The sequence below is a fragment of the Parambassis ranga genome, chromosome 7 (genome assembly GCF_900634625.1).
Source record: "Parambassis ranga chromosome 7, fParRan2.1, whole genome shotgun sequence".
Classification (NCBI taxonomy): domain Eukaryota; kingdom Metazoa; phylum Chordata; class Actinopteri; family Ambassidae; genus Parambassis; species Parambassis ranga.
Window position 1 is genome coordinate 22,731,341 of NC_041028.1, and position 16,439 is coordinate 22,747,779.

Sequence of the window (16,439 nt, forward strand, 5' to 3'; positions counted from 1 at the left end):
ATCATATTGACGGATTTCAAAGTTTCCATGTTGTGGCCGTTTACAACTTTCACTACTATTGTTGTTCATTACCTTGCTTGATTAGCAGTTTGCAGCATGTCTTTAAAACTGTCACAGCTACATTTCTTTATGTTACTTTACACCACCTGGAACTTACATTCTCAGTCAGTTTGAAAATCAATGGAGGGTTTCAGCTGCAGGTGTGCACCGAGAGAGAGAGAGAGAGAGAGAGAGAGAGAGAGAGAGAGAGAGCGAGAGATTGTCAAGACTTTAGCACAGATCTCTTATTTGCATAATGTGCTTTATCTCTATCATGTCAGAGAGACTTGCAAACACTGCATCCCAAACTTCCACACATGCTCATCTCAGAACTCAGTTCAGCAAGTTATCAGCTTAAACTCTCTCGGTTATCCGATCTAATACTTTCTTTGCACTATGATTGGTTGACATTTTCACTGACAGGTGTTTCAGGTTAGGTTAACAAGCCTGCTAAATTAATGCGACAAAGTTCTGACCTCCTGTCCAAACTGTGATGTAAACATCATTTACATAATTACACTACAATCAAAAAAGCAAATCAACAACAGAGACTATTTACCTGAGAACTGTTCATTAGTTCACACAGGACCAGTCTCTGCCTGTTCCTCCAGAGGCCAAATAAAAGGTGAAGACACAAAATAGATGAACCTAATCCTGCCGCTGGTGCTTAGAGGACGCTCGTGAACCTTAGCGCAGCCTGATGGGCCGCACATTCTGGAAAGGTGCAAGAACAGGCAGCAGGTGCTTCAAGTCTGAAACAATAGGCCAGAGCTGGGTTAAATCCACCATGCTTCCTCTGACCCAGACCCTGCTGGTCTTTACACTACAGTACTCAGTACACAATGCACAGACAACAGGGACATAAGACTCGGGGGTTATCATTTTACAAAAATGAGGCATACATAGAGTGACCATGTAAGCTGCAGCTCTTTATCTGTGGCCACACAGAACCTGCTGCTGGCAGCAGCAGCAGACGACGCTGAGGAACGGCAGCAAAGCAACGGGGCTATACATCATGTCTGAAGCACTGATAAAGGAAGCACCGTGATGTGCCAAAAGAGATTTAAATTCAGAACGTCAGCCATTATTTCACTCAAATGCTGTCAGAGGCGCGTGCTAGCTACTAAAAGCAATGCAGCTAACAGGCAGCCTGACATCAAACGTAGGAGCAGGACAGTTTTCAGCAGCTCCTGGACAGAGTGAGAACGTGTCCCTTCAGGCCGAACTGCATCTCTGCACCCATGCCTGATTACACAGCAACATTAATGCTTGCTCTACACCATAAGGAGAAAGCAGTGTCAACTACTAAGGTTTAAAAAATGTTTCCACTGAGGATCGTGCAACAATATGTGGATTCTACTAATAAGAGCAAAGTCTTATAGTTTTCATGTTAGTCATTTCATCCGAGTGCAGAGAAGCTCATTCTGCAGCGCTCAGAGGCCTGCCTTTGATTTTAAAATCATTTGTTCTTTGAAAAAAAATGTCATTCATAGATCTACCTTACAGTTGCCTCAGAACACGTACCTTTATTTAAATTCTGATTACACTTTCCAGTAAAATAAAACAGCTCAGGAAGAAGGTACAACTCTCATATAAAGACTAAAACACTTAGTATATCCTGAGGGTAAGCTGCACATGTGTACAAAAACTTGCTATTAATACAATTCAGAACTTGACAAGAGCTGAAAAAATAGGGCAGTGTTGGATTTCTCACATTTCTGCCGACACAGACGAATCATTTGTGCTTACACCACTAAGTTGAAATAATCTATTTTAACGTATGTCATGGTAGTCAAGGGCCAGTTCTCATCCTTGTTGTGACAGCAACTTCTTCAAGTTTATTTTTGAACACTGAACTGAGGAAGGTTTTTTTCTGATAGATAAATGCTCACAGCGCTGCAGGAGGCTAATTTCTAATTTTAAAATTTAATTTAGATCATGGTACATGTTTATTTAAATAAACAGTTTCCTCATGCTAGAACACACAGATTGCCGCTACGTCGCTTCAGTTTTATCGGAGCCAGTGGAACCGCCGCTCCAAATGATCATATGCTCTCTCTAAATAAACACTGCAGTGGAGGCACCACGTGTTTTACAGTAAAAGCACCAAACTGAGGGAACAGTGTGGGATGAATAATAAGCACAAACTGCATGTTTTGTCCCTGCTGCCCTCCATGAGCTTCCCCTGCACTGTGGGGATAAATAGAGAGCGGGTCCATTTCCCTCCGGGACTTACAGCGGGGCAGCTATCAGAGCAGAGTTGCTGACAGATGTAATACCAGGACTGGTTGCCATTTGGCTTAAGAAAATAGCCATGCCAACAAACACTTTCACTTGATCCATCAACTTTGAGGCCAGAGTGTAACTACAGTCCCACGTTGTAGTGGTCTCATATGGACTTTCACAGAATGTTAGCAGAGTCATCAATACGAGGTTGAGCAGAATTTTTACTTTCTGTTTTCCTTTTTTTTCCAGAGAACAAAGATTAGACCCTTGTAGTTCCCAAGTCAATTTAGCAACCAGTCTAGAATCCAACTTCAGAATTTCTTTACATTCATTGTTTCAGAATTATTGGCCTTGGCTCTTGGGGCAAAGATTGATTGATTGATTTATTTAAAAAAAATTTTTAGAAATTAGACTGCTGGCCCCGTGGCCCGGCCCCAGATAAGCGGTCAGAAATGGATAGTTGGATGTTTATAATTTACTCAAGGCCACACGTCTCATCCACATTTTTGCTTTGAGCTAAATGCTAATATAAGCAAACTAACATGCATGCTAATACCATAAATTGCTTCGGTGAGTAAAGTAACGAATTGATTGATAGAGTAGTCGAATGGTTTGGGATTAATAGCAGTACAGCAAACAGTAGTATTTAGTGTCTGCTTAGGCTCATGCTGCACTCGTTCCCACACTGAGCTTCATAGCAGCTTTCCAGGAAATCTACTGGTGACCTATGGGTTTGTCCGTTTACAGTGTTACCGTGTATGAGTTGGACAGAGTGCCTCACAGTGTCCATTTAGTGCAACAGCGTGTCATTAACTGCAGACAAATTATGGAACGAAAGGTTATGTAAGACAACAGCATCTGTGGTAAAATAAGAATTAAACTGTATTTGCCTATATATTGCCTATATATTGCACGTGAATACTAATGTGTTCAATCGTGCATATATCTGGAGAACATGTTTCTGTTTAGGAGTTCTTCTACAGACATGTCAGTGTAAAAACATACAGAGGGATGCATCACACTCTTCTAGTTTCACACATCACCATGCAGATGTTCATCACAGCATCTTCCCATGAGTGTGAAACCCAACAATGGCTGGTACAGAGTGTCTTCAATGGGTATAGGATTGTTATTGAGCTAAAAATCAATGTAGGTGTAGTAGTCTCTAGTGCTTGGGCAGAATCACCTGAAATCCATACTACATTCAAATTCACCTCAGTAACAATTAGTAGGCATAAATATGTGCTGTAGATTCTCTTCTTCATTTTTTGCCCAATTCAAGCTCTTGAATGTAAATAAGAATTAATGAAGCCTCTGTGACGTCAGCCATTTTTCCAGTGTGGAGACTTTAGTCACTGCCAGTGTGTGAGTCAGCCTAACTCCTTGTCCATCCCCTGTGCACAGCTGTCACAAATGGAGAAAATGGAGACTGAAACTGTAAACATGTTTATTTTCTTGCTGAACATTTGGACCTTTTAACAAGGTTGTTGACTTGAGTTAGCCTCGAGTGGATATTCTAACTACTGGTGGTCATTATCTGAGCATTTTACTAAGCAAAACTATAAAAATATGACACTATTCCACAGTCTGCAGAGATGTTCTGCTTACTAAACAAGAGAGCTGATTGCTACGAGAAGTTTTCCCCAGTGCCATGAAAACAATGGGTCATCAAACAGTTTCACCATTACGGTCTCACAGCAGTCCTGGAGGCTTTAGCCGGTCATTATCCAAACATGACAAAAGACAGATTGTCCCTTTGTCATGTTGCTAAAAGCTGTTAAAAGCTATATGTGTCATGAGAGAGACAGAGAGATCTGCTGGGTGAGGTCTTTAACCACATATAAACCCACATTCCTCACCAATCAGAGCTAATTAAGCTGCTTGGAGGAGCGGCTAAACATATTTAAGGTATTCAGGTCCAGTTGCCCTGCCTCAAGCTCTTGAATTGCTACAGGAGCTGATTAGCTCAATCACAGTGCATCCTCGGTTTGAGGGGTTCTAGCAGTCTTCTGCAGGTCTGAATGTACCTAATTGCACCTCAAATTAAAATGTCAACTTGACCTAAAAAAACAAACTGATGCTGCAGTTTCAGGACTGTACGGTGTTTACGACTTTAGACAGACTTTCTGCACTGTTGGCCACCGGCGTGAAACTAAACAGACAGAAATGTGCAGCCTTCCAGTATTAAGGTTTAAACCTTTACTTTTCAGAAACCTAATCTCAACAATCCAGCTATTTATTGTGATCATATTTATTTCATTACATAACAGAGGGTCTATCTGTTGTTCAGGTCTCTCAGTATATATGTATATCAAATCTGCTCTCCAGTATAGCTATTTATTTAGATGGAGCAAAGCCAGACAGGGCGCATATGTTTGTGTACCGCTGTGATATCTGAGAGAGGAAGCTTGACTTTCACCAGCCTCACACTAAACACAGTTCAGTCTCATTTTCCCAGCAGTAAACAACGATGAACCCAGAGCTCATCACATGATCCATCCCAAAGCTGCTCTCTGATATTAACCTGTAGACTCAGCAAATCCTTGATAAGATGTCCAGACTGTGCAAAAAATGCACTAAGACACATCACTGTGAATTCTTAATGAAGATGTGCTGTATACACACACACACACGCAGACGGTACAAACACCCAGTTACCACAGGAAGGCTTCACTGATCGAACGGGGCAGACAGAGGTTATGAATGTGAAAAATGACATGGATGCTTGCCATAATAAAGACAAATTGCATTAATGCATAGGTGGAAAAAGGGCCGTTCATCTTCTCTGCTCTCATTTGAAAGCCACTCATGTGGCTCAAATAACCAAGTACTTCCTTTATACAGCATCTTGTTAACTTGTGTTGCTTCCCACATGTTGCAGACTAACGCTAATTCATACACAGCTAAGCTCCTATTTCTGCAGAGGTGGGAACGATCTGGTAGTTTGGGGCCACCTATGTGGCTCAGCAGTCTATAATAATTATAATGGGATATTATACATTAATTGATCCCCTGAGGTGAGATTCATTTCTTTTTTATCCCCTCAGTCCTGAACATTAAGGTGAGCACAAAGCATCGTTGACAGACCAGTGCCTCAGGGACTCTGGGGGGGGGGTGATTTAGTGTCGTGCTTCCAGGATTTTGCAGGGTGGTTGCTGTAACAGGGGGAAGGAACCTGGGCCCTGTCGGTGCAGGGTTAGTTTCCCCAACTCTCTCTTTCTCTCCTCACAGTATTCCACTTTACTCTCCTGCTGTATTCTGATAAGACAGGAAAAAAACACAATGTGTAGAAAAAGATAATATAACGACGTCAAAGCACATCACACTTCCAGCAGTTCATGTAGGATAACGCTGCACTACCAGGAACAGTCCAGATTTTACCTGCACTGTTGTTTTTCTTTATTTTAAATCAATTCCATCAATTTCCTCTCCCTCTGAGGAGCCCGACAATGTCCCAGCATGCACTGGATGAAAGGCAGCAAAACATACGACATGTTGCCAGCTTATCACAGGCTTTTGATCAACTGATTTGCATAAATCATTTGGTATACAATTTACCAAATCAGAGGGGGACATGTTGTAGTGATTGTCACCTTGTTCTGCTTCCTGAGTGTTTTTCATATCTTTGACGTCATCCGACAGTATTTGTGATCACAATATAGAGGCTGAGCTTAGCTTAGACCTGTGTGTTGGACCGCCGGCCAGCAGCTAGACAGTGTATAAAGAGCTATCGACGGATGGAGCAACACTGCTGTTTTCAAGCAGATGGGAATTAAAAGCTCTCTGGAACTCAAACTGGCTTTGTAATTATAAACTGATTGCGTCTTGAGCCCACTGAATCTTTTGCTACCGTGCAACCGAGCAAGCTACCAAGGTGGAGCCAGAACCGATGGACTCTCGCTATTGTAGAAGCAACATTTTATTCTGTATATATGTATCATTATTAACCCTTTCAACCCCACAGCCCGCAACAATAAAAGCCATAAAAGACTGTACTAACCATGTAAAAAAATGTTGCATAACAAATTAAACATTAGAAACTCTACTACAAGCACATATAGGTCATATTTACACACATCAAACACACTCAACATCATGCAAATCAATTATCAATCATCAAACTAAAACTCTCATATCAAAGTCGACCCTCTTGCCACATTGTTATTGCTAACTCTGTGATATGTCAAGCCACACAAACAAACAAGGTGTCATATGAAAGCTAAGACTTTCCCAATGCACACTGTTACATTTGTTTTGCTATGTTATAAAGATTCGGCAAATTAGCGGCCAAATAATGTAAAAGTAAAAATCGCTATTTTACTGTGAGAAACAAAAAAATCTGTCTTTCCTTTGTAAATTTGCATAGAAAAGTTGTGTTCTCCAGCTGCAAATTAGGTCTGTTTGTGTAAGTAGTCCCAATAAGCAGTCTATTTATACACCTGCACTTTCACCACAACGCCCACTCAGGTGTATTTTGCATGCTTCTGTTTAGCGGCAGGCACATGAGCTGAAGCTGCACTGAAGCAGCCACCGTGCTGGGGAATATTTAACGCTTATGGCAGCTCTGCCACTCCCATGGGTGTCAAATGAGAAGGAATATTAGTGCTCTGAGCTATTAGGAAAGCAGAGACTGAGGCTGACAATAGAAGACACAAGAGAGGAAGCCTGCAGTCTCCTCAGCAACGGATATTTTTAGAGGTGGTTTTCAGACATGGCTTAGAAATTAAGAGCGGTAAAGGATGAGTGTTTGGAGAGAACTACACTGCTCATTATAATTTTTTGCAGTGGTTGCAACAACATGAGAGAGTCTGCTACCTGTTTGAAATGACTGCTTTTTTCTGTTGTGTTCTGTGGTCTGTTTAATTTAAAGCAAAGCGATTAGAAGCAGTTTGTAGACAAGAAGAGAGGGGGAGTCTTAAAGTAGCTCTCCCTAATTATATCCTGTCCAGTGGCAAAATGGAGTCGAGCAAAGTGTTTTATTGAAAAGCTGATTGTGGTTTCATTAGATAATATCAATATAGAAGAGCACAACCTTTAATTATCCCAATTAAAAGCCACTTAGGCTGAGTGAAAATGACATTTTGGAGAAGCTCAGTGCAGCTGAATCAGCATATGAAGATATTTGAGCATGTAAAGACAAACTATTTTGTCTGGGTGCCTTAAATTCGAGCGACCGTGCCTTCAAACAGTCTACACTTTGGAAAGGATGGACTGATGCACAGCTGAATGGTGAAACAAATTACCATGTCTAGCCTGTAACTAACAGAGTTGTGGCAGTGGCCCCCATAGAGAGCCTAGTTCAGTGTACTCTAACTCTCAGAGGCTTGTTTCACATCCCCAGGACCTCCCTGGTATTCTCTTTGGAAGTTCAGCAAGGCTGTAGCCTGCAGCAGTGCTGCGAGAGGAGAAAAAGAAGGGATGAGTGCTCTGCTTCCATACAGCAGATGTTGGGGGAACGTGGGACTGAAGTACCAGTGAGGCAAAGACATAGAAATCTAATGATTGATTGAGTCTCTGCGAGCGGAGTTGCTGCTATGCTGCTGCTAAATTTCCCATGTGGTGTAAGTGTAATGACACAGAGAGGTAGATGGATAAACCTCTGCATCAGTTTAATCAAAGACTCGACAATGAGGAGCACATAGATTGTAGAAAGGTACACAAATCATCTGACCTACAGACTGCTTTTTATACTTACATGCATTTTAAAAAGCAAATACAATAAACTGATGAAAATCACACAACCAACTGACCATAAAATGAAAAAAAAAACATTACAAACGCTTGTAAAAAAAAATGTAAATAACCCAGCTGCTCTTGCACCAGCCCTACTTCCTCCATATGCCTTCAGCTCATTTACACTATTCAGCCTTAAAGTCCAGAATTAAACCACAACCTCAGAAGCAAACAGCACATGCACGGTTTGTAGTGTGCAGCACTAATGGAAGCTGCTAGATGAAGCATTTTTCATCAGCTGCTTGACTTTTGCTGCCAATAATCTGGGAGACGTGGGAGCGGCAGCATGAAGTGAAAGGAAACATGTCTCATTCATACATACATTATATTATATTATAATGACATAACTTTGACATATGACATAAAGTTTGTTCGCTAAAGTTTCCCTTTAAGCATAAAATCTTTTTGGCACCTTTTGGAATTCAAATAAATGACAGCTCTGTGTCATATTCAACAAGAAAAACAAGTAAATAAAGGCTCGATGTGGCTGTGCTGATTAAAAAAAAAAAAAACAGTCTTGCCCGAGTGCAGACGGAAACATCCCCCAACACAAAACAACAAGACACGGGCCAGTACACACAAAGCAGCCATACACTCCTCCAGTGAAGGAGCTGCTAATCCATTAACTGGCCAAGTGAGTGTGCGTATAAAGCCAGAACTGTCGTGTTTCACTTGCGACATGCATGACGACCGGAAACGTCCACACACAGCCCAGAAAAAAAATAACAAACAAACAAAACCAGCATTTGTAGAAAAAAAGAAACATCATTAAATTCATGCAGAGTGTATAATCAGAACAACAGTGCAGGACTGAAGCTTCTGGCTGACTCAACCGGAAGTGACTTTTTGTACCCATGAGTAAAGCAGCCCGGCATCATTTTTTTTTCTTAGTTTAACGACATCCCGTATTCTTTAGTCATATTTCCAGTTTCCCAGCCTATTAGTATTGAAGCTGGGGGTAGGCTTTGTTTCATGGTGTGAGCCTGGCTGCCATCAACTGGACTACAGGGTATTATTTGCTGCACTGATTGTTCGCTGGGCTGCCTTTGTGTTGGGTCACGAAAGGGAAATTCATTAGCATGCACATACTTTCTGTGGCATTTTGGCAGAGTGACAACAGTTATCCTGAAGAGTTGCACTGGGAATTAAAAAGCCTCAGCTTGTTGGTAACCAGGGGACGGCCCCGGTCTTTACACTGCTGGTGCATAGCATACACCTCAAAGAGAGAGTAAAGACACTCTGTGGAAAATTACTGTGGGCCACTGAGTAAATAGATTAACTAATCAATGCAAGTGGTCAATACTATAGGTTTACCAGCAATAAACTGACTTATAGCACTGGAAGTGTCATATTTTTCAGCTTCCAGTCATTTGCAGAGAAAATGTAGAAATACTTAATAGAAAAGGTTGTTTGTGAGTGAGTTAAACAAAAAAATTAAACATTCAGAGTAATGGGAAAAAGTGTTTTTTCTATTACAAAATTTATGTACTTCCAAATTCCCCTGGTCTCACTGGCAGAACCATAACCAGAATTGATGTGCAGCCATGTCTCCAAGTTGCCCCTTGCGATCCAAGGAAAGATTTTCTTTCTTTCTAATACCATGCATCGCTCATGCTCTGAAATACTGCACCTGTACACATTTAACGGTGCATCTATCATAAAAAAAGTCCACAGGATCTGTGTGGGTTCAAAGACTCAAAAACATATTTATCCAAAGGCTAAAGAGCACACAGTCAGGACTGTAGCAACAACATGCTGTTACATATTGTTTTCATGTGGAAACTTTTGTCATCTTTTTTTAGGCGGTCTGTGCATTTCGCAGTCTGTGAAAATCCCACGTGAACCAAGGGTTGGAGAGTTTGACAAGATCATCCGCAGGCTGAGTGAGAACCCCAACGCTCGAGTGGTCATTATCTTTGCCAACGAGGACGACATCAGGTGAGCGCAGTCAATTCCTGAGTGCTGTCAGTTAGCATGATGGTTATCCCATGTCTTATTTTCACACTGAATCTGATGAAATAAAACCATTTCAAACTGCATGTTATAATAAATGTATAATATAAATGTATAATATACCCCCTCCTTTTTATATTGTCACATTTTCTCCAGCCATTAACGGTTTTGATATCAACCATTTTTTTAATAATCTGGTGCAAAAAGGAAATTTAACAGTGTCACTTCTTTCACAAGAACAGATAGGTCATCATGTTTGAAGCGTTTACCTGAATGTAGGATGATAATGACCTGATAACGTTCAGAGAGCTGGGCGTGTATGTGCTCGTAGCCTGATAATAGATTGAACTATAGGTCTGGCAGTCTGACCTGTGTGGATTCTGCGCTAGTGGGGAAGCTTCTCCACTTTTCTCCATTCACTACAGCCACTCTAATTCTGACCAATCACACAACAGTTCTCGGACACGATCAAGAAGAAGAGTTCTGCTCAGATGATGTGAGAGAACAAGCTGTGAGAGCTCCCAAAGCAGTGCTCTGAGAAGAAGGGATGTCATTTTCAAGCGAGAACAAGTTCCTCCTGGAGTATGTAACAGCCTTTAAATGTATCTCGTCAAATTCATTATCCATTATTAAGTTGGATGGTTTTGAATTAAGAGTTAATTAGTTGTTGGCTGAGTCAACACATACATAGCACTGTGTGGCTTTGTAAAGGGAAATGTTTCCCAGCAACCAGTTAGTGGGCTAGTGTATTCCTAGTGGAAGTGGGCAGTGATTTGGGGCTGTCTCTTGATGATGACCAGAGCAGAAGTCCCAGCGCTCATTGACTTAATCCTGTCCTGATAACGGGTAATAGTCTGGATATATAGTAATTACAGAAAGCCAGAGGGATTTCAGAGCTGCATGGCTGCTCCATCCTTGAACTCAGCCAGCGTGAGCCTGCAGCAGCCTAATAAGAACACCAAAAATGCCTACAAGGAAGGCTACAAGAGAAGCATTACATTACATGGAACCATGCAATATGACAGAATTATACTGTATATATAAAGACATTTCAGGATAGAATAATACTGTGAGGTTTTCTATACTGGAAATTTGAACGAAATTACTGTTTCTTTTTGTAATTATTGTCTCTTTATCACGTAAATTTGAAATAAAATGCAAAATTTGAATATTTGACATCAACACCGGATCAAATATCAAATGTCTGTATAAGTTGAAAGCAAAATATCATGGTAACATTATGATTTTACTGCAATATAACTCCAGATTTGACACACTCGATACGAGTCAGGAACTGAACTTTTCTTGTCAAAGTTGACAGGAAGTGTCGACACTAATCTTCGACCCCGAAACAACACCTCTACCTCTCCCTGTGTTATTTTCACATCAGACTTCTCAGCCTGTCTAGTCATGTCTGCGTCTCCTGACAGTGAGAAAATCTATTTCTCTCATTTCTCCTGCATGGAGCACATAATTGCATCTTAAGACATGCTCATTTCACTAAATATCCAGAGACCAGAGTCAAGGAAAAAAATCATTACCAACTTGACATAAATCCTTAGGTAAGGAAGGTAGGAGACATAAAGTTAGATGGATGCATCACTGCTCACCAGCATCTTACAAAAATCTGAATTATTTTACAAGCTTATATTGCCCTTTACTTATGCAACAAGTCTCTGTATATGAATTGTGTAAAATACTGATGTTTTCAACAACACAATGTGACACTCAAAATCGATTTTTGTCCGTGCGTCTTTGGGGCAATAAAAGGGTTGGTAATGCTTCACTTGCCAGGTTGCTGTGTTTAAATTTTATGTTGCTGTGCTCAACTTTCTTTTGATGTAACTCTGCTGCTACAGCAGAGCTTGTTGGCAGCTTTTTACGACTCCCCAAACTTCCATCCATTGGCACCAAGCCTGGACAAAAGTGGCAAGGGTGCCATTCTGCCACAGCCGGGAAAAGCTGCGCTGCACTGGGAATGGATAGAGTCTACCTAGCCTAGTGGCTTTTCATTTCCACCAAAGTGCCTCTGTGCAACTTGGTCCAGACTCTAAATAGAAGAGCAGTCATGTAACCACCTGCCTGGCAGCTTCACTCCTTCTTTAGGGGGCATTTAAATAGGAGAATTGCTTCATTGCTGTTAAACTGAATGTGCATGAAATACATCAGACAATGGTTGCCTTATTTTTTTTCTTTTCCTTCCATATCCAAAAGGCGGCTCCTTCAAGCAGCTAAGAAGGCCAATCAAACAGGCCATTTCATCTGGGTAGGTTCAGACAGCTGGGGCTCAAAAATCGCTCCAATTCTGAACCAAGAAGAAATGGCAGAAGGCGCCGTAACCATCCTACCCAAACGGCAGTCCATTAAAGGTAATCACCGCCGGGGTTCACCTTACATTTTTGCCCCTTTTATACTTTTTTGATTACATTGCTACAGCACCTTATATCAATCCAGTCTCATTCCACAGTTTGACTGAATTGTTTTGTACACACTGACGAGAGTTGTCATTTTTTTCATGACAGGCTGCACAAATTTCACAGTAATACCTTTCAATTGGAATTGTGTTTTCTACCTGCAGCATATTTTTGTTTTTCAGTAAAATAATTTAATGCACTGTTTGGTGCAGACTGACAGAAATCATGGTGCAGGAAATGGAGGTTAAGTTCACAAATGGCCATGAAGCATTTCACAATTCATTCTGTGGACTTATTTTATGTAATGTAATGTAAATAGGATTATCCTTATCACCAGAAAAAAGGTAACAGTTCACCATTTTCAAATTATTTTTTCCAGGGTTTGATCGCTACTTCACAAGCCGCACCTTAGAGAACAACAGAAGGAACATCTGGTTTGCAGAGTTTTGGGAAAATAACTTCCAGTGCAAGCTGAGTCGACACGCGGTGAAGAAAGGATCTGGCATCAAAAAGTGTACAAGTGAGTTCACACTTTATATCAGAGAAGGCCCTTGATCAATATAGAACACTTGATCAATGACCAAGTAAAGTGATTTTGTGTGCTGTGAATACATTGTGAGTGTGTGTACTTGGTTGTGTATTAAAAACAGCATCTGTCATCGGGGATAAAACAATCACATGCCTCTAATTCAGGCTAAATGTAATGGGTGTAGTAGATAAGTGAATGGGAATCTCTAATTTAGTGCAAGAAATTAATGTTCCCATTACTCGTGTGGCGGCTAGTTGAATTTGCAGTGCGCAACAATAGCAATTACAAAACTCCACCGCCGCATGCGCTGAAAACATAATCAATAGTAAATCCAGGCAGCCCATTATAAACGAGCACTCAGGTCATTAAAAGCAGGAGGCTCTCCAGGCCCGGCTCCCACCACATCGTGCAGCAAAACACTGCATCTTGAGCAGTCCAGGTTTAAAGCTGGCACCTGGCAACATGCTCCTCGTATGGAGGAAATCTCTAACCTACCTCTGGAGGAGCTGTGTGACACTGCAACAAACTGAACATTTTCAGGATCACAATTTCAGTATTGGAGGCTGTGTATGATTCAACAATATGACATTCAAAACAACCCTGTGCACAGTGATTGGCCGGCTGTGTGGAGCTGTGAAACGCATCAGGCTTTGAAATTCTTATCCGAGTTCCCTTTTCTGATTCATTACTGAACCATTTCTGTCGCTTCTCATGTTTACAACCGAGCACAACCCTCTAAACATTCTCCAAGAGATGAAGTCAGATACTGAACACCTTTCTGCTCATATTCAAAGGGTCATTGCTGCTTTTAACTCCACCTTGGGATGTGGCTGCTTGGAACAACTACACACACCTTTTGCCATCTTGAAACAGTTGATCAGTGGATCATACAAAAGTATTTGTTTAACCTTTTCCACCCCAAGCCTATTTTTTAAGGCATCAGCTTGAAAATGGCATGCCCAAAATGAATAGAGTATATCTCAGCAACCACAAAGTGTATTTGAATACTTCTGGTATAAAGGGAGATTTGCTCAGATGTGTAAGTACTAGTTTGTATGCCTCTTGCATAACCCAGCTCAAATGACACAGCCCAGTCCGCACAAACGGTCTGTAGTTCCAGAAAAACACACCCCTTTGCAAATGAAGATCCAGTTATTGCTAAATAATAACTTTAATAAAATACTTCATTACAGCTAGTTGCCTTTTTGGACCTTCTCAGTGTAATCACTGATTTATCCTGGAAATGAAGCAGTGAAGTCAGTGACAATGTGGCACAAAACCTGAACCTTTACAAGAAGGCAGATCTCAGCAGGATAAACCTGGAGAATCACCATTGATGCACTGATGTGCAGCTGAAAAAGCCGACTGACCTTCAGCATATCTATATTTAGATATATAGTATATATATATATATATATATATCTATATATATATAGATATATATAGATATATATATAGATCTATATATATATAGATATATATATAGATATATATATAGATCTATATATATATCTATATATAGATCTATATATATATATAGATATATATAAATCTGTTACCCCTGTTACCCACAATCCAACACATAATCATGCCTGTGTCAGGGTGGCTGCTGATCTAAACTGGCTGCTCCTTTTCTTCTTGCTCTGAGTAGCCTCTGGGGCAAGTACAATTTTTACAGGCAGTAGGTGCAATCATTTTACTCAGAGCTTATTGCAAGTACACCATACTCCCCACTGTTCCTTTTGGAAGCAGAATCATTTCCTGTTCCCACCCCTTTGTTTAGTAGTCACTGTAATGCAGGGTTGTATACCAGAAGTTACATGCAACAAGCAGATTTTACAGCAGACTTCAACCCCTTTTAAGCCTCCTGTTCCTGTGACTGCCTTTCATAAACACAGTCTACACTCTTTTTTTTCTTTCTAATAACACACTTAATAAGCAGGGAAGAGCAAATTCCTCTCTTGTAAAAATCTGTGGAGGGCTGTAATCAACCACCAGGGACTGGAAAATGATATTCTTAAAGTACTAACATGATTAGATAGGCATGTAATTATTCTATTTGTGTGATATCAAAGCTTTTAATCACACAATACAAGTGTGTGGCTGCTGATTTATGTGCCATAACAGCAGGGTTAGTAACAGGTCATCTTCCAGGACTGAGGCATTAGGAGTGCATGTGGCTTGGTGTGCAGAGTGCAGATGTATAATTCACGTCTTATTACTACTCTGTCCCAGTGTTCATGTATCTGCTGCCCCTGCAGACAAGGTTTACTTTGCAGCTACAGATCCACATCATCACCTCCGATACACAGGTCATTTTACAGCCGTATTCCCAAACTGCAACAAAACATTAGACTGAGACAGATCAGATCAACAGGAGCGCCACTAAACTGGGGAAACCTCCACACACGCATTAGCTTTAACTATATTTTGATACTGTCAAGATCCCACGTCACCTACAGTGGATGCATTTTCACTGTAGCTCTGTCTTACAAGAACTAAGTAGACCTAGTAAACTCACAGAAAATGTAATCAGACGTTTACACTCCCTTTGGCTCCAATGTATAAAGTTGGCTGTGTAAGAACTCAGCAGTTCTAAACTTTGCTATCAGATGTGCTCAACAGTCACTGTTACAGTCACAGTATTTCACGGCAGTGAACCATAAAACATGATCCTGTTTCACAGAGCACAATGAAAAAGAAAGGGCTCCTATAGGGCCTGAGCTTGTGAAAGGAGACAAATCAGTAGTAAGAGAAAGACAGTGCACAGTATCATGCCATGTATTGATCAGTAATGAGCAATTACTTTATAAAAGACTCTTGCCCTTAAATATAGCGTGCACTACTGAAAGGCAGGAGACTGTTTGCTTCACTTGTTCGTAACAAATTTTTCCAAAAGCAGCATCTTATAACATGAAACAGATGTAGTGTGATATAGAGTGAGAACAGTTGAGCCATTTCATAAAATTATATTTCCTGTAATTAAAGTTGTTTTTAGGCACTAAGCTCTTGGCAGACATGACACTCTCTGCAGGTGTGACCGATCTTCTTGCTGACATCATTTCGGCGCACGCTGAGGGTCAAACTTTGAGTGAAGCAAACTGGCTTGAGTCACTCTGCTGCTTCACATCCCTGCAGACATGAGTCATCAAGGCTACCCGACACTAGCACATGCCTGCCTGCCTGCCTGCTCAATTGTCTGAATTCCACTGCTCAATGAAAACATCAAGGACACTGCATGCAACCAAGCAGCGTTCGACAGCTTTGATTTCCATGAGCAACAATGCAAATGTCAAGGTTTGTAAAGGAGAGAGCCAGAGAGCGAAAGAACAACAAATGTGGAGGAATTATTATTAACCTGCACGGCTTCAGAATAATAAATACAGAGAGTCATTCTAAAAGTTAGTTCCAAACTGTTATACCTTGATAGCTCCCATGTCAGATTCTTGAGGCAGTAAAGCTCATTTAAGTTAAGGCGCCTACTGTATTTTCCGGACAATAGGTAGCACCGGACTATTAGTCGCACCAGCCAAAAATGCATAATG

General features: G+C 40.9%; 1 protein-coding gene across 2 annotated transcripts in view; it reads left to right on the top strand.

The window, feature by feature from the left end:
* Positions 1 to 16,439, top strand: part of LOC114438399 (metabotropic glutamate receptor 4-like) — a 100,207-nt gene that overhangs the window by 64,064 nt on the left and 19,704 nt on the right. For both annotated transcript variants that reach the window (XM_028409707.1, XM_028409706.1), the window contains exons 3-5: positions 9,801 to 9,936; positions 12,166 to 12,320; positions 12,745 to 12,885. In XM_028409707.1, coding sequence (XP_028265508.1) covers positions 9,801 to 9,936; positions 12,166 to 12,320; positions 12,745 to 12,885 — 432 coding nt within the window. The remainder of the gene's footprint in view (positions 1 to 9,800; positions 9,937 to 12,165; positions 12,321 to 12,744; positions 12,886 to 16,439) is intronic.